This window comes from Sturnira hondurensis, unplaced genomic scaffold (genome assembly GCF_014824575.4).
Source record: "Sturnira hondurensis isolate 20B ecotype Veracruz unplaced genomic scaffold, ASM1482457v3 Scaffold0017746, whole genome shotgun sequence".
NCBI classification, from domain to species: domain Eukaryota; kingdom Metazoa; phylum Chordata; class Mammalia; order Chiroptera; family Phyllostomidae; genus Sturnira; species Sturnira hondurensis.
Window position 1 is genome coordinate 620,135 of NW_028090377.1, and position 19,683 is coordinate 639,817.

Consider the following 19,683-nt stretch of genomic DNA (forward strand, 5'->3'; position numbering starts at 1 on the left):
ATCCATGAACACATATTTCTGTCTGTTTTGTTGTCTGCTCTATTCAGTCTAGAACAGGGCTGGCAGAGAATAGATACTCAACAATAATTTCTAACAGTTTTTTAAATTTTTATTTATTGATTTTAGAGAGAGAGAGAGAGAAACATTGATTTGTTGTCCCATTAATTTATGCATTCTTTGGTTTGTTCTTTTATGCACCCTGTCCCAGGATTGAACTCGCAACCTCAGTGCATCGGGACGATTTTCAAACAACTGAGCTACCTGGCCATGGCATAATAATAATTTTTTAATGAATAAATTTAAGAAATATTTATAAAATATTAAGGGCTTTGTAAATAATAGTTTATTGCCCTGACTCATTTGGCTCCGAGCATTGTCCTGCAAAGAGAAAGGTCACCGGTTCAATTCCAAGTCAGGGCACCTGCCTGGGTTGCAGGTTCAGTCCCCAATCAAGGTACATACCAGAGGCAACCGATCGCCGTTTCTCTCTCATATTGATGTTTCTCTCCCCATCTTTCTCCCCTCCTTCTCCTTTCTCTAGAAAATAAATAAGCCCTGGCTGGTGTGGCTCAGTGGATTGAGCACAGGCCTGTGAAGCAAAAGGTCACCAGTTCAATTCCCAGTCAGGGCACATGCCTGGGTTGCAGGCCAGGTTCCTAGTCGGGGACACATGAGAGGCAACCACACATTGATGTTTCTCTCTCACTCTTTCTCCTTCTGTTCCCCTCTCTCTAAAAATAAATAGATAAATAAATAAATGAAGGAATGAAATCTTTTATCATCCTCCCAAGCCAGGGTTTCCTCCAGGTTCCCACAAAACCCTGATCACACTGTTGTAATTGAGTGTTCCCCAAGATGTAAATCCCTGGAGGCCAGGAAGAGAGGGGTCCTCACAGTGAGCGTTTCTAGGGCAACCTTTCTGGGGCAGGAGAGCAAGACCCAGTGGGCAGAGACCAGATGCGGCAGGAGTGTGTGGTGGGGGAAGGACTCAGTGCCGTGCCCACCTCTCCCAGTGCCTTCCCTGGAGGAAGAACGCCTGCTGCTCCCCCAGCACCAGCCAGGAGCTGCACAAGGACTCCTCCCTCTGGGACCACTGTGGCAAGATGGAGCCCAACTGCAAGCGCCACTTCATCCAGGACACCTGCCTCTATGAGTGCTCCCCCAACCTGGGGCCCTGGATCCAGCAGGTGCGGGTGCCTCCCTCACCCCAGCCCAGCAGGCTGCCCTCCAGCTCAGGCAAGCCTGTGGCTGCCAACCTGCCTGGCTGAGATGAGCCGTCCCCCTCCCACCTCCCACCCAGGTGAATGAGAGCTGGCGCAAAGAACGTTTCCTGAATGTGCCCCTGTGCAGAGAGGACTGTGAGAGCTGGTGGGAAGACTGCCGCACCTCCTACACCTGCAAGACCAACTGGCACAAGGGCTGGAACTGGACCTCAGGTGAGGGCCAGGCAGGTGGGAGATTGAGGAAGTGTTTTGACAAAGGCTGTTCCAAGATTTGGGGTTATGTGACTATCTCTGGGGTAACCAGGGCCTGAATGTCTGTGTCTATCCTCTCTCCTCCTGCAGGATCTAACAAGTGTCCAGCTGAGGCTGTCTGCCGCACTTTCGAGTTCTACTTCCCCACGCCTGTAGCCCTGTGTGAGGGCATCTGGAGTCACTCCTACAAAGTCAGCAAGTACAGTCGAGGGAGTGGGCGCTGCATCCAGATGTGGTTCGACCCAGCACAGGGCAACCCCAATGAGGAGGTGGCGAGGTTCTATGCCATGGCCATGAATTCTAGGGCCCTGGCCCACGAGATTAAGCCTCTCCTGCTCAGCCTGACCCTAATGCTCCAACTCTAGCTCCTTGGCTAAGTTGCTCCCACTACTGATACCCAGACATTTTCCTTGCCTGCACCCAACCTGGGTGACCTCAGCTCAGCCCAGTTCAGCCAGCTCTCTCAGTCAAGAGGCTCACAATGCCCTGGTCATTCATTCCTTATCCAAAATGGGTACTATGAGGTTTCTGTGACAGCCTATTCAAATGGAGAGACCCACTTGTGTCTTGTGTCTTGTAAATAATTTGAGGATGAATGGGTTGTGGGGTGGAGCATGCCTCATTGATTCATCATTCCTGTTGAGGGGACCCAAGAAAGGCTGGGACCATTTTGAAATTCACCAGTAAGTAGGGAATGTAACTTGATCCCTCATTCCAATCTGGGATCTTAGCTCTTTTTTTAAAAGGATTTTATTTATTTATCTTTAGAGGGGAAGGGAAGGAGAGAGGGAGAGAAACATCAATGTATTGTTGCCTCTCATGTGTCCCCTGCTGGAAACTGGCCTGCAACCCAGGCAAGTGCCCTGACTGGGAATAACCACTATGGAAAACAGTATGGAATTTTCTAAGAAAACTAAAAATGGACGTGCCTTTTGACCCAGCAATTCCACTATTAGGAGTATATCCTAAGAACCCTGAAGCACCAATCCAAAAGAACCTATGCACCCCGATGTTCATAGCATCATAGCAGCACAATTTATAATAGCCAAGAGTTGGAAGCAACCTAGATGCCCATCGGTCAATGACTGGATCAAAAAACTATGGTACATTTACACAATGGAATTCTATGCTGCAGAAAGGAAGAAGGAGCTCCTACCTTTTGCAACATCATAGATGGAACTGGAAAGCATTATGCTGAGCGAAATAAGCCAGGCAGTGAAAGACAAATACCATATGATATCACAATTAACACGAATCTAAACTACAAAACAAACAAGCAAGCAAAATGTAACCAAAGACACTGAAATACAGAACGTGCTGACAGGGTCCAGAGGGGAGAGGGGAGAGAATCATGGGAAAAGGGGATGGACTGACATGAACGAGTATAAAGGACACATGGACAATAACTAAGGTGGGGGGAGGAAATGGCAGGGAGGTGGGGAGCACTGCGGGGGCAGGGCTGGGAATACAAGACAGAAAACTGTACTTGAACAAGAATTAAATAAAAATTTAAAAAAAAGATCCTCTGGTTTGCAGGCCTAGTGCTCAATCCACTGAGCTGCACCAGCCAGGTGGGCTCTTAGTTCTTCATCAAGCTTCGTTATGCCAAGTTCGACCTTTTTGCATCACAAAGGAACAAGGGGATTGGTGGAGGGAAGGTGGGCAGAAATGGGCAGGTAAATTTTGGGGCTTCTGGTGTGAAAAATGTTCCTTCCCCATCCTTCTCTTACTAGATGTGGCCCGGGATAGAAATATTGGTGGAAGGGTCTCAATAATGAATACCTGCATTATTTCCTTTTAAAAAGATGACCCATAATGCTACAGTGGATAATTTTGTACACAGTAGCTTGTTATGCTTGAATTCCAGAAGAGGGATTGCTGGTCAAGGAGTATACGGATTTCTAATTTTGATAGTTACAGCTTTACAGGGGCTGCGTGGGTGTGGTCCCGACCAGCAATGCACGAGTGCCTGATTCCTTGCATCCTCTTCAACACCCTATGACGTCAGACTTCTGATTTCCTGCCAAGCTGATAGGTGCCGTTTTCTTTTGCCATGTGCCTTATCATGAGAACACAGTTTCTGAGATATTTCCGTATCAATCTGCTGAGATCTAGTTCATACTTTTCCATTGCTGTACAATATTCTACTCTATGTACATGTCACCTTCAGTTGTTACCTACTGATGAAGATTTAAGAGAAGGAGGCTCTTTTATGACCTTGACATTTTTGAAAAGTACAGGCCAGTTATTATGCCTCATTTCGAGTTTATCTGTTTCCTCATCACTAGACCAAAGCTGTGAGTTTCGGGCACAAATACCCCAGAAGTAACACCCTGTCCTTCTGCTGCGTCACAGTGGGAGGCACAGGGTGTCAGGTTGGCGCTGATGATGGCAACCGGTCTCCTGGTTGATATTGGGTCCTCCAGGGTTTTTTACTACATTTCCCCCTTTATAATTAATACGTATATGTGGTAGGGAGATACTTTGAGAACCGTAGATACCCTATTTGTCAGCAAACTTGAACCCATCCCTTTTACTGACATATTTTTTAAAAGGTAGAAAGAAACACCAAAAATGTCTTCTTAGATGACAGCTCCTCACCAACCCCTGAATGCTTTTCCATGTGTCTGCTGGAAAAGCCAAACTTCTTCAGTGGCACAGAGGCCCTGCCCATCCCCCTATACTTGGTTACCTGTCAGATGCTTGCCCCTCCATGGCCCCACACACGAGCCACTCACATTCTCACTCTGGGGCCTTCTCTCCAGCAGTTCCCTCCCTGTGCTCCTGCAAGGCTCTTTTTCATCATCGGCATGTTTTTTCCTGGTAGCCACTTAGATTTCAAATCAAAATTTCCCCGTAAAATGACTTCTGACCTCCTAAACAAAAGCAGTCTTCCCAGGCACTTTTTGTTTCTTTTCTCTTTTACTCCTGAGGGTGGAGCAGAAGGGAGGGGAGGGGAAAGGTGTGGGTTTGCTCCCTGGGGGAAGAGAGCGCCTCCAGGCACGTCCTTATCTCACCCCTTTTGTCCCTTTGCACAGACACTAGCCTACTGTGTGTCCATCCTGCCTGGCTTTTCCGCAACAAAAGTATACGTCTGAAAGCAGGGGCCCTGTCTCTGTCGCTTGTGCCTTTTCCCTCCCGGCCTGGGTCAGTACCCAGCACAGAGAAGGTGCTCAGGAAGCTAAGGAATCCACACCCTCACACTGTCAGGGAACAGAGGGTTTCTGGGCACCCAGTCTGCTGGTCTCCGCTAACAAGGAGGAAATTGAGTACCTTGCACGTCTGCAGGGGGCAGATGGACCTGAGAACAAACAACTCTCAGAAAACATGCAGCTGAAGTTTTGCTACAGGGAAGCTCAGAGTGCGGTGTCGTTACACGGAAGCACAGAGAAGCCGGGGAAGGCTTCCAGAGGAGTCATGTTTGCCAAGCAAAAAACGGCAGGAAAAACAGCCCTTTATGGAGAGGGTTCGGCAAAGGCTTGGAGGTAATATAAGGGCAAGCAGAATTTCTAGGTAGCTAAGATAGAAGAGGGCAAAGGTAAGAAGTGAGCCCGCAGGACAAACACTGAATCTCCAATCTCCATACCAATCCCCATAGAGACTCCCCACGGAGCTCTCCTTTCTTTGTGAAAGAAACTGGCTTGGAATCACACTCCGAGCTGACCCCCAGCTCCTCCTTGCTGCCTGGGGACAGCCCACTCCACAGGTGTGAGGATGGGTGAGAAGCACCTGCAGCTGTGCACACGTGACCGGTTGGGACTCAGGAAAGGCTCTGGTTTCTCCCACCCCCCACTCCCTGAAGCCCAGAGCTCCCACCTGTGCAGGTCAAACATCTTCCTGCTATTAAGCTTCTGGTATAGGCAGATACTCGGGATTGGCTCCAAGGTGGCTGGCTGCTTGATCCTGTTTCTCCCCACCTGTTGGCCAGGTGGCCGTAGCACCCAATCCCCTGATGCAGAGAAGAGTTGTGAAGGGAAGAAAGGGGTGTAAGAAAAGTAGATCTGGGTATGGGGTGATCTGATTATAAATTCCTAACAGGGCAGGTCATGGTGGGTCGTCACACTCCAGGCCTAAAGCTTTTTAGAAACAGGTTTGTCTTTGCCTTAAGCAAGGCCGTCCATTGTTTTTGTGCATCTGGGTTGATGCACCTTTGAAATCAGTGGTAACCAGCCCTCAAGGGAGCACATCTTAACTGTCCTGTAATCCGACCCATGCACTGCTTTCTTCCCGCTTCATGTCATCTTCCTTACTTCCCTCCTGAATGTAAAATTCTTAAACTGCAAAAATGTCATTCTCCCGAGCATTTGAGATCTTGCTTCCCAGCAATTGTTGTCTATTTTGGCTCAAAAAACTCATAAAAATTCTCTACAGGTTTGGATGTTTCTTATGTCAACAAGGGCATGAGGCTGAACAAGGGCAGGGATGCCCCACAGACCAGAGCTCCACTTCCAACTCACCTTCCAATTGCTGGTCCCTTCTGAAGCCCTCAGGGCCCAGGGCCCTGGGTCAGAGGCCCCGTGACCTTCCTGTGGTGGAGGAGGGGCTTTAGCTCACAAATGATCAGCTGCCGGGGGTGGGGGGTGAGGAGCAGGAGCAAATCCCATCTTGAAGAATTTTCACCTGCAATCTAAGTGGTCTAGGTAGTCCCAGACACCTGGCCATTCTCCAATCAGGAGAAGGCTGAGCCAGGCTGGTAAAGTCAGGAGGGAGGCCTGAGGGTTCCGGTGGCCCTCTCCCTGCTGAGATCTTCAGAGGGCTTAACCCTCCCAGGTTGTGACAGGATTCAGGTAAGGCTGAGAGAGAGAGAGAGAGAGCAAGCAGGACATGAGCTGGGAGTCCATTTCTTTGCAAACCCTTCAGGGCCTTCTTTCTTGACTAATTTTCCTCCAGTGATCCAGCTGCCTCTGATTCTCCAGCCCCCTCCTGCTCCAGGGGCCCAGGCCTGTGGCCTTCTGGAGGGCATTGGGGCCCCACCTTTCCTAACCTTGGGCTGCCATCCACAGGCTGACGGCTCCCACATCTGCAACCACCTTCCCCTGGGTCGCACACTAGCCCCTCCACAAGAGTAAGCCCAGCGTTTTCTTCTGCCCAGATCTGCTCTTCCCCTTTCCCTATCCCCCATCAGTGGTGTCAGCCCAGTCTCAGGGGGTGAGGAAAGGAAGGCTTCTGTCCTTGGCTGGGGTGGGAGTGGTGGGAGTCTAAATTAGAGCAGACCCTTAGATGCTGTAGAAAGCATAACTGTGTGGGTGGGTGGGTGAGTAGGAGATGGCAGGAGAGCTGGAATCTTGAAACAAATGAGGCTCTGGTTGGTCATCAAGCCAATGAATGTCTGCGATTTTGCAGCTGGAGGTGAGTAACACCTGGGGCTGACGAGGCTGGAGGAGCTGGTGGTTCTGTATGTTGGGAACACAGGAGCTCTTTGCTCTTAACAGCTGGGAGCTCAGAAGCCTGCACTCCAGCTCCTGCCCTGCAGTTGGCTCTGTCCCGATTCCCTGAGTCTCATTCTTACCTGTATCACAGGACAGGGATGCTGGAAGTGGACCCAATTATTTGAAAGGATCTGGCAACTCATACTGCAAGGTTTTATCAGACCTGAGTTTTGTGGACAAAATGGGTAAGAGGAGCTTGGAGATGGCCCTAGGCCCATATTATTACTATTATTATTTATTATTATTATTATTAGGCTCATACTATTAATTCACCCTCTCCCATAGAGGCCTGTCTTGTGAGCACATGCAATAATTAACTGCTGAGTGGCCTTCGCCCGATCCCAGGCTCCACTCCTGGGCCACATTCCCACTGCCTGACCAAATGCCCGTCTCCTAGGCCACTAAACCACAGCCATTCCTGAAGTAAGGCGGGTGGGGGAAGGGGGAAAGGAACTGCAGAGCTGAGCAGAAGCCTGAGCTACAGAGAGCCACCTCCACTCCCAGGTACGCTGCTCCCCACCCCTCATCGCAGGCAATGAGCCCTGTGGTGCTCCCAGCATGTGTTCAAGGATTTGCTGAACTGGGAGGGTCCACTTTGCCTCAAGTGCAGAGAATCCAGAAGTGGAAGCCGAGGCCAGAGCAGAACACAGCCTGCCTAAGGTTAAACTACAAGTTAGTGCCTGTCCCTGAACCAGAACCCAGGGCTCTTGCCTTTCAGCACAGCCCTGAGTTCTGAGTACATTAAGTCTGGGGCCCTGGGGATGGGGGTGCCTGTGTTGAGGGTGATGGTTACGGGTGGTGGTGGGGTCCCACCTAGTCCAAGATCTGAAGCCAAGCTTAGATCGGGAAAGTAGGGAGAGGGGCTTTTAGAGCCAAGTAGGGAGCACAGAGAGGGAGAGCCCTCTGGCTCTGGAAGGTGGCCACAGTGAGAACTGCTGACTGACCAGGTGGGATCCAATAGAACCCAGGGAAAGGGCTTCCTCAGGCCCCAGCCTGGGACCCCCATGCTCTGTATCAGTTTCCCCAGGAGAGCCTCAGCACAGAGACGGTACAGGGGACAAAAATGGAAAGAGCTCTGGATTTGAGGGTCCCAGGGGCAGACTTGGGTGGTCGCTGCTCTGTGACTTGGAGCACATCCCTCCAACCGTGCCCGACTGACTCTTCAATCTGTGTCCAGCTGGCTGTCATTTGTTGCCCCCCCCCCCAACTCCCCAAACAAACATTTAATCCTCAGATGAGAAAACTAAGCCTCAAGATAATTTGAGGTATTTTCCCCCAAGGCCAAGCAGGAGGCCAGTGTGAGGGCTGGGACTGTGGACAGGCTGATCAGAAACCCTGCGCTCTAAACTGCTAGACTTTTGTCCCCAAGGAATCACCTTGCTGTCCCGAGAGTACAGACTGGGTCCTGGAATGAATGACTTAGCAAATGATAGAATAAACGAACACTGGAATAAACAGAGAAGCAAAACATGAATTATGGTAGGGGATGGGGCGGGACAAAAAAGGGGGGTTCTGTGGAAAGTCACCTCACAGGGTGATAAGATAAATTCCTAACTAGGCAGGTCATTGTGGGTTAGTCACACCGCAGACACACACAACTTCTGCACTCGGAGGATATCTTTGCCTTAAGCAAGCCTGTCCCTGGTTTCTGTGTATCTAGACTAACGCCCTCTGAGATGTCCCCTTTCAGCCCCCTTCTTCTAATTATACCTGACAACCCTTTAAGGTGCTCCTTCTAAGCTTTGCAAGAGGTAATCTGATCCCACCTTGCTTTCTCCCACCTTCCCTCCTTAACTATAACTTAAAAGAGACTGCAAACTGTTATTTTTCAAAGCATTTTTTTCAGTCTGTTGAAACCTTGCTTCCAGCCCTATCCTCTGTTTGACTTTAACTCATAAAGTCAAACTCAAAATTGCCTGAAAATTAACTCATAAAATTCTCTACAGGCTCGGATGTTTCTTAGGCAGACAGGGGCGAGGAGGAGTTGAGGAGAAGGAGGACAGCTGGGTGGGAATTCAGTTCCAGGTTCCTGCTGGGCAGTAAGTACAGGTCCTGTCCATGAGGCCCAGGTGAGACACCGGAGTTCTACAGAAGACAGGGGTGATGTGGAGACAGGCAACTCTGAGAGCAAGTGGTGCGTGAACTTTTGGAGCTGCAGCAAGTGTTTCAGGACAGCCCGGCACCTGCTCCCTAGTGGGCCGAGGGAACAGTTACCTCCCAAAACTCAGTGTCTGAGGTCAGAGGATTGAGGTGCTTTGATGGCTGTGCCGAGGCCAGCTCTGGGGCAGAGGGCTCAGGAGCCTCCCAAGGCCCCAGGGGCTGTCCAGCTGTCTGTCACTGCCCACTCACCAAGCCTCTGCCCTGTGACATCGCCCAGGCCACATGGGTTCTGGGAGAGCAAATGATGAGGCTGGGAAGGGCTGGAACCAAGGCTTTTTAAAATAAATGAATAAGTAAGTAAGTAAATAAATAAATAAAATGGTAACGAGGGCAACAAACAAACAAACATAGGTCTGCAACTTATCTGGAGCTCCAAAAGTAAGATATTGTAAACTTTTGCATAGAGTCTTTTGGTGTCAAAATCTAACCTGAAATTAATACAGTGTTTGTTCTACTCCTCACATGGGGATGTGTTTATTGATTTTAGAAAGAGTGAGAGAGAGAAAGATCAATGTGAGAGAAACATCAATACATGCCCTGACTGGGGGATCTAACCTGCAACCCTTTGGTGTGTGGAACAACACTCCAACCAACCCAGTCACCTGGCCAGGGCTCTTACAGTTTTTATTTAACTCACCGGTGTAACTGTTTCACCACAGAGTGTGTGTCTGCTTGTTGAGTGCATATTGAGTGCTTGTGTTCCCTTTTATAAAATCATAAAATTTTAAACTCTAAAACATTTGCCTCCAAGAATTTTGAACAAGAGATAGTTGGACGTATGGCGTATGGCAACCTCCTGGCTATTTTTGCATTTTGCCCAAACCCCATCCCTAATTATACCACTTGATCCTCACAATCAAGTGGAGAAGTCAGTGAGGCCCCGGCCACAGAAGACCCCAGGTGGTGGCATCTGCTCCCACCCCTCACTGAGGCTGGGAAGACCCAGGTGTGGGGGTGGGGTGTAAACTGCCCCGGGCTTCCTCAAGGTTCCGCCCACCTGGATGTGTTCCCACAACTCGAAGCCCCACCTTTACTTTCCTTGATGTCACTGACTTCAGCTCTTCCTTCAGGGACTGACATGGCCTTAACTGTGACAACACAGCTGTTACTCCTTCTGGTGTGGGGGACTGCAGTACGGGCAGCCCCGCCCGGGGCTGAGCTTCTCAACGTCTGCATGGACGCCAAGCACCACAAGGAAAAGCCAAGCCCAGAGGACAAGCTGCACGAGCAGGTGGGCCCAGGTCAAGGGGGAGCGGGCTGGGGTGGGGAGGAACTGACTCAGGAAGAAAAAGGTGAAGACGAAATGTTAAACCCTCTCCCTGCCTGAGGAGACAGACCTTGGCCTACAGTGTGGCTTTTTAAACTCCTTTCCATGGGGCCCCCCGGGGGACTTCGAGGAGGCACTCAGCACACTTGGGAGCCCTGGAGGGAAACCCAAGATTCCAGAGCGCATGCCAGGGATGGTGGGCACCGGTTCCCCATGTTTCCCAGGCCACATCTCACTCCCCAGGTTTTCAGTTGTAACGTGTTCTTCCCTGTGTGGTTTTTGTCATCAGATAAAAACCTGAGAAACCTCTTTATTTAAAAAAAACTGGAAAAAACCCGAATCCGGGAGACCATGTGTTTAGCGTAAACTGTGCCAGAATGGCCAGTGCAGTGCTAACAGTGCAGCTTCTTGGCTGTGGTGTCTCCTACACGTGGGGAAGCAGGCCCAGCAAGGGGCCTGGGAAACAGCACCGCACAGACTGCTGCTGGGCTTCGTTCTGATTTCAGTTGAGACTGGGAGTGACCCTCTCCCAGGACTGGGAAGAGAAAGTGCACACTGCACAAGGTGACTTCTTTTCTGCCAGCCCCAAACAGCCCCAGGGAAGCGGATCTCCCAGCCCTGAGGCTGGGGGCAGGGCAACTCGGTGTCCGCATCCAGCAAACACTCCCGCATCCGGCTGGGGCCCTCCACCCCACTGGGCCCGCAGTCTCCTACCTACGAGGATTATTTTGCTGCAAGCCCTTTCATAACCTAAACCTATCAAAACATTTTAAAAAATCATCATATGATGCCAAGATTATAAATGAAAAACAAAAGGAAGGCATTTGTAATATGCCTTCCAACATGTAAACATTCATTCTGGTCTCGTTAGCTGTGAGTTACCTCAGCGCCACGTTTGTGCTGTTTGGGGTCACTGATGCCCCACCGGCAGTGGTGCGGCTCGGATACTTCCAGCAGTATTGACTTTAATGTCTTCAGCCTATGCATATTTTATTTTTATAATTTTATTTCCTCAAAGATTGTATTTACTTATTCTTACAGAAAAGGGGAGAGAGGGAGACAGAGGAAGAGAAACATTGGGCCGAAATCCAGACCCCCCCCTACCCCCACCGCTCCCCACCCCCACCCCTCCCCACCCCCACCCCCATCCCTCCCCACTCCCCCCCCCACCCCCCACCCCCCGTCAGGAATGGAAACAANTATATATATATATATATATATATATATATATATATATATAAAGTATACATTATATTATTTTGTTTTGTACTAAATTCTAAGCCATTGGCTTCCATTCATTCAATAAGAATGTGCCCTGGCTGGTGTGGCTCAGTGGATTGAACATGGGCCTGTGAGCTGAAAGGTCGCTGGTTTGATTCCCAGTCAGAGTACATGCCTGGGTGGTGGGCGAGGTCCCAGCTGGGGGTGTGCAAGAGGCAACCACACATTTTAACGTTTCTTTCCCTTCTTTCTCCCTCCTTCCCCTCTCTCTAAAAATAAATAAATAAAATATTTTAAGAAATGTATTGAGCATTTATGTAAGTACAACTATTCTGGGATTGAAATTTATTCAACTTGCTTCCTTACCTCGTGGTCTTTGTCACCTTCTCAATGAGTCTTGATTGGACCATTCTAAAAATTGCAAATTCCCATCCCTTTACCCCGATTCATTTTTTTCCAAAGCAATTATCCTGTGAGAAGTGTTCATTGCTGTGTCCCCAGTTCCTAGAAAAAAATGCCCCGTTCAGAGTAAGTAGCAGCTCAATAAAGATTTGAATTAATACATTTTGTAATGACTGAGTCTCCCCAAAAGAGGGCCCCCCAACAGCATTTTCAGTGTTTCTCTGAAATACCGCACAGGGGGACTGAGGACTCAAAAGGGAGAAGCTGCCTTGGAGATACAGCGGTGCCTTGGTACTTGTTGTTAATTTGTTCTGAAATTCTGTGACAGTCACCAAAGCCTACTGGCACCTAATGATGAAGCAGTTTCCCTTGCAGGGTAGAATCGTGACTCATACATATTCTACCAAGTTTGAGCAATCGTGGAGTGCTGAAACATTTTTGTGTCATCAAAATGTGACAAGTACAGGGTCTGAAGAGTTCTGAAGCCATCAGATATTGAGTACTCGAGTACCAGGGACTGAGGTATGACCATACTCTGTGCTGGGCCTGGAACTTAGTCCTGTGTCTTCCCCACTCAGTGCAGTCCCTGGAAGAAGAACGCCTGCTGTTCTGTCAACACCAGCCAGGAAGCCCATAAGGATGTTTCCTACCTGTACAGATTCAACTGGGACCACTGCGGCCCCATGCAACCCGCCTGCAGGCGCCACTTCATCCAGGACACCTGCCTGTATGAGTGCTCCCCCAACCTGGGGCCCTGGATCCAGCAGGTGCGGTGTCCTCCCCACAGCTGCTTCCCAGACATCCCCTCACTCTGCCTCGCCACCTCTGGGGCTGTTCAGGGCTGGGCACTGAGGATCCCGACTCTGAGTCCTTTTCCCTCCACTCATGTCCCAGGTGAACCAGAGCTGGCGCAAAGAGCGGATCCTGAACGTGCCCCTGTGCAGAGAGGACTGTGAGAGCTGGTGGGAAGACTGCCGCACCTCCTACACCTGCAAGACCAACTGGCACAAGGGCTGGAACTGGACCTCAGGTGAGGGCCTGGGCGTGTGGGGAGGGAGGAATTGGGAGCTGGAGGGTGGGAGTGAGACAGCTGTATGAGGGGTAGTTGTGAGGCCAGCACAACCAGAGATGGTTCTGAGCCCAGTACTAACTAAAGGCCTTCCATCCTGCAACAGGGTCTAATGAGTGCCCAGTGAAGGACGCCTGCCACCCCTTTCATTTCTACTTCCCCACGCCTGCTGCTCTGTGCAATGAAATCTGGAGTCACTCCTACAAAGTCAGCAACTACAGCCGAGGGAGTGGCCGCTGCATCCAGATGTGGTTCGACCCAGCCCAGGGCAACCCCAATGAGGAGGTGGCGAGGTTCTATGCTGAGGCCATGAATGGGGCTGGGCTCCATAGGGTCGGGCCTGTCCTGTCTGGCCTGGCCCTAATGCTGTTCCTAGTGCTCAGCTGAAATCCTTTTACCTTCTGATACCTGGACATCCCTGCCCAGTTCAGCCCCATAGCTCAGCTCCTGTGCTGGAAGCTGTCCACAGCTTGAATAAAACAGATAGCCCGCTTGTGTCCTGCAAACTGTTTGGGTGTGAATGGGAATGTGACTTTTGCTTCCTACTTTCCATTGATTGAAGCCAGTGAGACTTGGTCAGTTCCCAGCTCTGATACTTGCTATGAATTTTTCAGATACTTAACTATTCTTCTAACCGAGGACATATTTATAGCTTTCGGTTTCATTTTTCACTTCAGTTCTGATCTAGAGTTAGACCCGGGGTTTTACCATTTGAATTGGAGGCAAGCCTCCCGAGGTTGACTATTCTGCCCTGTGCTCAGCTGTCCAGGAGAAGAGAAGGGAACAGCAGTGCCCAGCACGTTCTGGATGGCTGACTGGGAAGAAGAGAGGGGTCCACAAGAGCCCTGCCTTGCTCTGGCTAGTACCCTCACAGTGCTACCTGCCAGGCAGTCTCCTAAATGCTTTGTACTTATTCCCACAGGTGTAGATACTGTTGTCTGCATTTTCTGTATGTGAAGACCAGCACATACATTCAGGAGCGTGTCCAAAGCATTATCCTCTGCATAGAGCTGGGATTGTACTCCAGGCAGTCTGGTTCTTGAGAACAACCTCTGTCCCTAGTGTGGGGGGTAAATGTGTGCATCTTGAAGGGATACTGGGCCCACACCTGGGCAGAGGAACGGGGCCTGAGCTGTTCTGGCAGAGCTGGGACTGGATCCCAAACCTAAACTCCTAGAACAGCTTCCAGACCAGTGACGTGACAGATTTTTAGGCAGCGATCTTGCATTAAGTACAGTTTGTAGCAGTTGTAATAAGCAGCGTTATGTTACAGTACCATCTCTAAAATCTTGGTGGCTTAACACAACTAGCAGGTATTTCTGGCTCAAGCTACAGGGATTAAAGTGGGTTGTCAGGGGGCCTCTGCTTGGCACTCAGCCAACCAGGGTGGTGGAGGGTCCATCTCATCACACACTTCCACAGGCAGGAAAAGGGAACCTGGAGAATTCCATACAGGCTCTTAAAACTCCCACCCATCACTTACATTGTTGTCCAGTTCCCGTTATGGTCATGACCAACTTCAAGAAGGTCAGGGAAATGCAAGTCTACGTGTGGCTGGAAGGAGTGGGGAGTCAGAATATTTGTCAGCATTTTATAATCCATATATATATATAGGTATACATATACATATATATAAAAAATATTTGTCACCAGAACTGATGACTACTATAAATACTCTTTTGCTGTGGTCAGTGTATTTTCAGTGTGGTCATGTTTAGAAATTTGTTTTGTTGCCCTGGCCAGGTGGCTCAGTTGATGAGAACCTTTCCTGTCCACCACAAGTTTGTGGGTTCAATTCTGGCCAGGGCGAGTGTGAGAGGCAACAGATTGATGTTTCTGTCTCACATCGATGTTTCTCCCTCTCTCCCTGCCCCCACTCCTCTCTCTCTCTCTCTCTCTCTCTCTCAAATCACTAAGCATATCCTCGGGTGAGAATTACAACATTTATTTTTCCTGTTCGGTCGTGGTAATAAGGAGGACCAACTCTAACAGCATGAAAAGCGGAGCATTTCACTGGCTACCACCCTAATAGTCTTGCGAACAAGGCCAATGTATGTATCNCCGGCCAGGGCGAGTGTGAGAGGCAATAGATTGATGTTTCTGTCTCGTATCGATGTTTCTCCCTCTCTCCCTGCCCCCACTCCTCTCTCTCTCTCTCTCTCTCTCAAATCACTAAGCATATCCTCGGGTGAGAATTACAACATTTATTTTTCCTGTTCGGTCGTGGTAATAAGGAGGACCAACTCTAACAGCATGAAAAGCGGAGCATTTCACTGGCTACCACCCTAATAGTCTTGCGAACAAGGCCAATGTATGTATCATATTCTCTACAGAACCAGTGACACTATTTACAAATATGACTTGTTTCCAGATGTATTAGAATTAGTGAAATTTAAGATTAGAATGGTCTCAATCCAACATAACTTAACAAAAGCCTAGTTTGCTGTTTGTGAACCATGTATATAAAATACTTGTCGGAACCCTGTCTGTATCTATCATCCTCAAGTTCTTAGGCGTCATTAGCTTACAGGAAGTATTAATAATTTTTCATATCAAGGTCTAGAGCAGTAGCCCAGGCATTAGGAAGATACATAGATTAATGGAGTGAAATCAGAGCCAGAAATACACCCTTGTATTTATATTTAATTGATTTTTGACAAAGTTGCTAAGGCAACTCATTGGGGAAAAGGACTGTCTGCCCAACGATGTATGGGGACAGTTGACTGCCCTCGTGAAAGAAGATGAACGTAGACCGTCAACTCATGCCACACACAAACTCAACTCAAAATGAACCATAGACTTAAATGTAACAGCTAAAACAATGAAAATTTTAGAATTTTCTGTAAAAATGTTTACAGGAAAACATTTTCCAGACCCTGTGGTAGGCAAATCTTTCTTAGATGGAAGCTTCCGCCATCTTTTACTACTTTTATTGACCAAAAGCACTGAAAAAAACTGATAAATTGGACATTTTCTACCTCAGAAGACACCCATAAATAATTTAAAAGACAGGTAACAGACTGGATAAAATACTTGCCGAGCACAAGTCTGATAAAGGATTTGTAGCCATACTATGCAAAGAATGCTTACAACTCAATAATAAGAAAACCAACAACCCAATCAAATAATGGGCAAAAGAAATAAATGGACATTTCATCCAAGAAAGTACATGAGTGGCTAACAAGTATATGAAAAGATGCTCAACATCACTAATCATTAGGGAAATGAAAATTAACACCATAATAATATGCCATTTTATACCCACCAGAATGACTGATGAATAAGACAGCCAATAATATATGTGGTCACAGAAGTGGAGAAATTGGAACCCTCATACATTGCTGATGGGAATGTAAATAGTACTGCCCTTTGGAAAACAGTGGCAGTGTCTCCAAAATTGAATGTAAAAGTCTTATGACCCAGCAATTCAAGAGGAATGAGAACAGATATCACACAAAGATGTGCATGTGAATGTTCATAGCAGCGTATTCATAAAAGCTCCAAACCGGGAGCGATGGAAACAGCCGTCAGCTGATGTACAGATGGACGGAATGTGTAGTCTCTACACCATGGAATACCACTCAGCACCAGAAGGAAATGCACTACTGATACACGCTATGTCATGGATGAATTTTAAAGACAGCATGCTAAGTGAAAGTTGGTTTGTATAAAAAATCCAGAAGAGGCAACTTTACAGAGATGGAAAGCAGATTAGTGGATGCCAAACCTGAATTTGGGAACAGGGATTAACTCTAAGTGTGAGGGATGTATTCTAAGGAATTTAGCATCTGGCTCCATCCAGTCTATCATCTGAAACAATTTCTATTTCATCAGATACTTTGAGACATTTGTTGTAACAACACAGCAATCAAGTAGGGAGTCTGTTCTTGGTGTAGATGGAAACAATACCAGTTGAGACACTTAAAAGAGTAGCCCATTGACCACGAATTTTTTTGAAAGAGTGTTTATTCCAGTTGGCACAAGTGTGGTCAGCTAAATTGAGGGTTAGTGATCAGAGCCAGGGAAAAGAAAAAGGATGGCATCATATGACTAATTTTAAAAAGAACATGAAGCACATTACCAAAAATACCAACACAATAAGCACAATCACATCCTTTTTTGTCAACTTCACTATTTCTTTAAAAATGATTTCTTCTTACCTGTCTGTGCACTACCATTTTCCTCCATAGAAATCTTTACTTTGGGGTTGAATTTTTCTGGACAAGTACCAGGGGCTCTGATAGGCCGAATTATCCAAGTGCTGGTTTATGGTGATGATGTCAGACCCATGAGCCTATTCTCCTGTTAGTCAGTTACGCAGGATCTCTAGGAAAACCAAAGGAGAGAACAGAAACCACCTGTGAACAGTACTAGACGGTCTGACCAATAAAGCTGTTTGCAAGAGCAGAATGAAAGAGGGGAGCAGGGCATGACCCTCCAGGTGAGAAGGTTCATGAGATCTCAGCTGATGGCAGCTTTCAAGAGAACACATTTTTAGAACCCGGGAAAGAAAAGGTGGACAAGGAGAGTAAGGCTTCTCAACCACTTTACCCAGCTTATTTTTGGTAACTCCATTTGTCTCCTCTATTTTCTGGAGCTCTGTGGGTGATAAGGACAGAAAATGTATTCAGACATCTTGAAGGCCTTACAGTTATTTAGTAAGATGTAAACCAAGATTACTATCAGTAGTAAAAGGTGATTTTAAACAAAGGCATAAAAGCATGTTGGAAATAAGCTTCTGGACAGTCATCATGCATGCCCTTGCCCATGAACATGAGTATGCTTCTACCCGTAGAGAGTGGCCACGGTAACAGACCATTCAGTCAGAGCCCTTTACCTTGTATAGAACTCACCTTGAGGGGATGAGGCCCTCTCTCTGCTTTTATCTTCCTTCACATTATGGGCACGGGGAACAGGGTAGCCCTTTTAACACTCATAAGCTATTTTCTTAAATGTGGAGCATACCAATTTTACCTAATTATTTTTAGCATCCCTCCTTGACTACTTCTATACCTATGAGTGCCATGCTGTTAGAAAGTGAATTTTTGGTATATTGTAGCAGCTGTCTAGGAAGTGCCCAGACATGGATGATTTTGGTGTAAAATACATCTTGATAGTTTTATTATTCTGAATTTAGGGCCTAATTTAGAGAAGAGGAACTAAAAAAATGTTGTCAGGAAATAACCCTAGCTTTGGTTATTAATTTTTAAAAAGCTGTATTTTATAACCTTGCCATTAGGAATATTAACTTCTCTAGAAGTTAATAACCTACTGTTGTATATCATGACCCAAGGGCATGAGGTGAGCCAGCACACAGTCGAACAAATTAACATGTTTTCTGAGAAGTGAAAATTCACATTCAGGCTGAGTAAGGACCTTAACACAGCTGTAGGGGGAAACACACAGGAAACAAAGATAACTTTTATTTCTTTATGGAAGTGTAGAATGTATACTCAAAGATCTTTTTTTTTTTTTTTTGGTAGGAGTGGTCAATATTATTTAAATCTTTATGCTTCTTAAAATAAAAGTGATCTGAAGAAGCAATTCTGGAATGGCTGAGGAAGGACATCTGAAAATCCACACCTCCATAAAAGCACGAACACTGGTCAAATGTCAAACTCAACCTTCCAGAACTCTGCAAATTCACCCAAATTTTCAAAAACCTAAGGAGCGTTTATTAAAGAAAAATGGTTGAATCTCAATAGGAAGCAGCAAACTCTTGGCATTTTGACTTGTTGATTCCCCCCATCCTCCTCTCCCCAATCCACCATTGCTGTCTCACAACAACAGTAGCTGTGAAAAACAGCAGCCTAGTAGACACTAGAGGGGACAGAGTGGGTACGGAATTCCTCAAACACTCTATCCCTACAGAAATGTCACTACCCATACGATTTACATGGCAGCTCCTGGTAAGAGCCCCACTCACACGGATAGTCTTATATGACCTGACTCGGAGCTCACTCAGGAAGAAACCCCATCCTTAGGTATTTGTCTAAACAGTCGGCAGCAAACAAACTGTCTGACATCCCAGCTTCCTGAGGCAAGAAAACCAGTTGAGACCAAAAAAAAAAAGGCTAGCCAAAAAACTTAAAAAGAATATTGGGAATGAGATTTAGAAAGAGGGTTTTGAAAAACTCTAACATACACCTGGGGCTCAAGAAATCCACATGCATTTGCAGAACTGCATGTAAATCCAGGAAATACATGAAATGGCCTCATTCTCTTAATTCTAGTAAACATGAGGCTTGGCTGAAGCAGGGAATGAGGGATAAGGGAGAGTAAACCACCAGACCTTTGAAGTCTTGCCTGAACCAACTACGTACAAGCCTCTCAGCAAAGACTAGAAAACATTTAAGGAAATCTCTGTCCACTCATCAGCTGGGCAGAAATGTCAGTGACCACACGTGACGAAGAAAACATGCTCTACAGAATTAGTCCTTGAAAGTAACAAATAACGGAGGAGAGGAGGGTTGGGGGGGGGTTGGAATGGGGTAAAGGGCAGAAAACCATACTTGAACAACAATTAAAATTTTAAAAAAGGAACAAAAACGAGCCCTGGGAGTATCTAATTTCCAGAGATGCCATATTATGTCATTTAAAATGATCAGTTTTTACCACTCACCCCAACACAATGAGATATGCAAGATATGCAAGATATAA

General features: G+C 47.2%; 2 protein-coding genes and 1 long non-coding RNA gene across 6 annotated transcripts; 2 read left to right on the forward strand and 1 right to left on the reverse strand.

Annotated features, from left to right (window-relative positions):
• Window positions 1–1,008: 1,008 nt before the first annotated feature.
• Window positions 1,009–15,275, reverse strand: LOC119002637 (uncharacterized). Its single transcript, XR_005069790.1, has 3 exons — window positions 15,264–15,275; window positions 3,808–3,813; window positions 1,009–1,084 (listed from the first exon to the last, which is right to left on the reverse strand). It is a non-coding gene; the product is annotated as an uncharacterized LOC119002637 (long non-coding RNA).
• Window positions 1,082–2,040, forward strand: LOC119002636 (folate receptor beta-like). The gene is made up of 3 exons (XM_037068634.1): window positions 1,082–1,187; window positions 1,301–1,436; window positions 1,566–2,040. The coding sequence occupies exons 1-3, from the start codon at window positions 1,104–1,106 to the stop codon at window positions 1,838–1,840; spliced, it is 495 nt and encodes a 164-aa protein (XP_036924529.1). The 5' UTR covers window positions 1,082–1,103; the 3' UTR covers window positions 1,841–2,040.
• LOC119002635 (folate receptor alpha-like) lies at window positions 5,955–13,515 on the forward strand. 4 transcript variants are annotated; one of them, XM_037068632.1, is made up of 5 exons: window positions 5,955–6,262; window positions 10,135–10,295; window positions 12,533–12,721; window positions 12,849–12,984; window positions 13,130–13,515. In XM_037068632.1, exons 2-5 carry the CDS (start codon window positions 10,143–10,145, stop codon window positions 13,408–13,410), a joined length of 759 nt encoding a protein of 252 aa, XP_036924527.1. In that variant the 5' UTR covers window positions 5,955–6,262; window positions 10,135–10,142; the 3' UTR covers window positions 13,411–13,515. The 4 variants fall into 4 exon arrangements, with proteins under 4 accessions (XP_036924527.1, XP_036924525.1, XP_036924528.1 ...); XM_037068630.1 differs by lacking the exon at window positions 5,955–6,262 and adding an exon at window positions 7,288–7,408; XM_037068633.1 differs by lacking the exon at window positions 5,955–6,262 and adding an exon at window positions 9,612–9,634.
• Window positions 15,276–19,683: the final 4,408 nt, after the last annotated feature.

Bases quoted from the DNA above. Each gene is read 5' to 3' on its own strand.
- LOC119002636 (XM_037068634.1), top strand. From the start codon at position 1,104: ATGGAGCCCAACTGCAAGCGCCACTTCATCCAGGACACCTGCCTCTAT. The intron at 1,188-1,300 runs GTGCGGGTGCCT...CCTCCCACCCAG, and splicing joins TGGGGCCCTGGATCCAGCAG to GTGAATGAGAGCTGGCGCAA. The intron at 1,437-1,565 runs GTGAGGGCCAGG...CTCCTCCTGCAG, and splicing joins GGGCTGGAACTGGACCTCAG to GATCTAACAAGTGTCCAGCT.
- LOC119002635 (XM_037068629.1), top strand. From the start codon at position 10,107: ATGTCACTGACTTCAGCTCTTCCTTCAGGGACTGACATGGCCTTAACT. The intron at 12,722-12,848 runs GTGCGGTGTCCT...CTCATGTCCCAG, and splicing joins TGGGGCCCTGGATCCAGCAG to GTGAACCAGAGCTGGCGCAA. The intron at 12,985-13,129 runs GTGAGGGCCTGG...ATCCTGCAACAG, and splicing joins GGGCTGGAACTGGACCTCAG to GGTCTAATGAGTGCCCAGTG.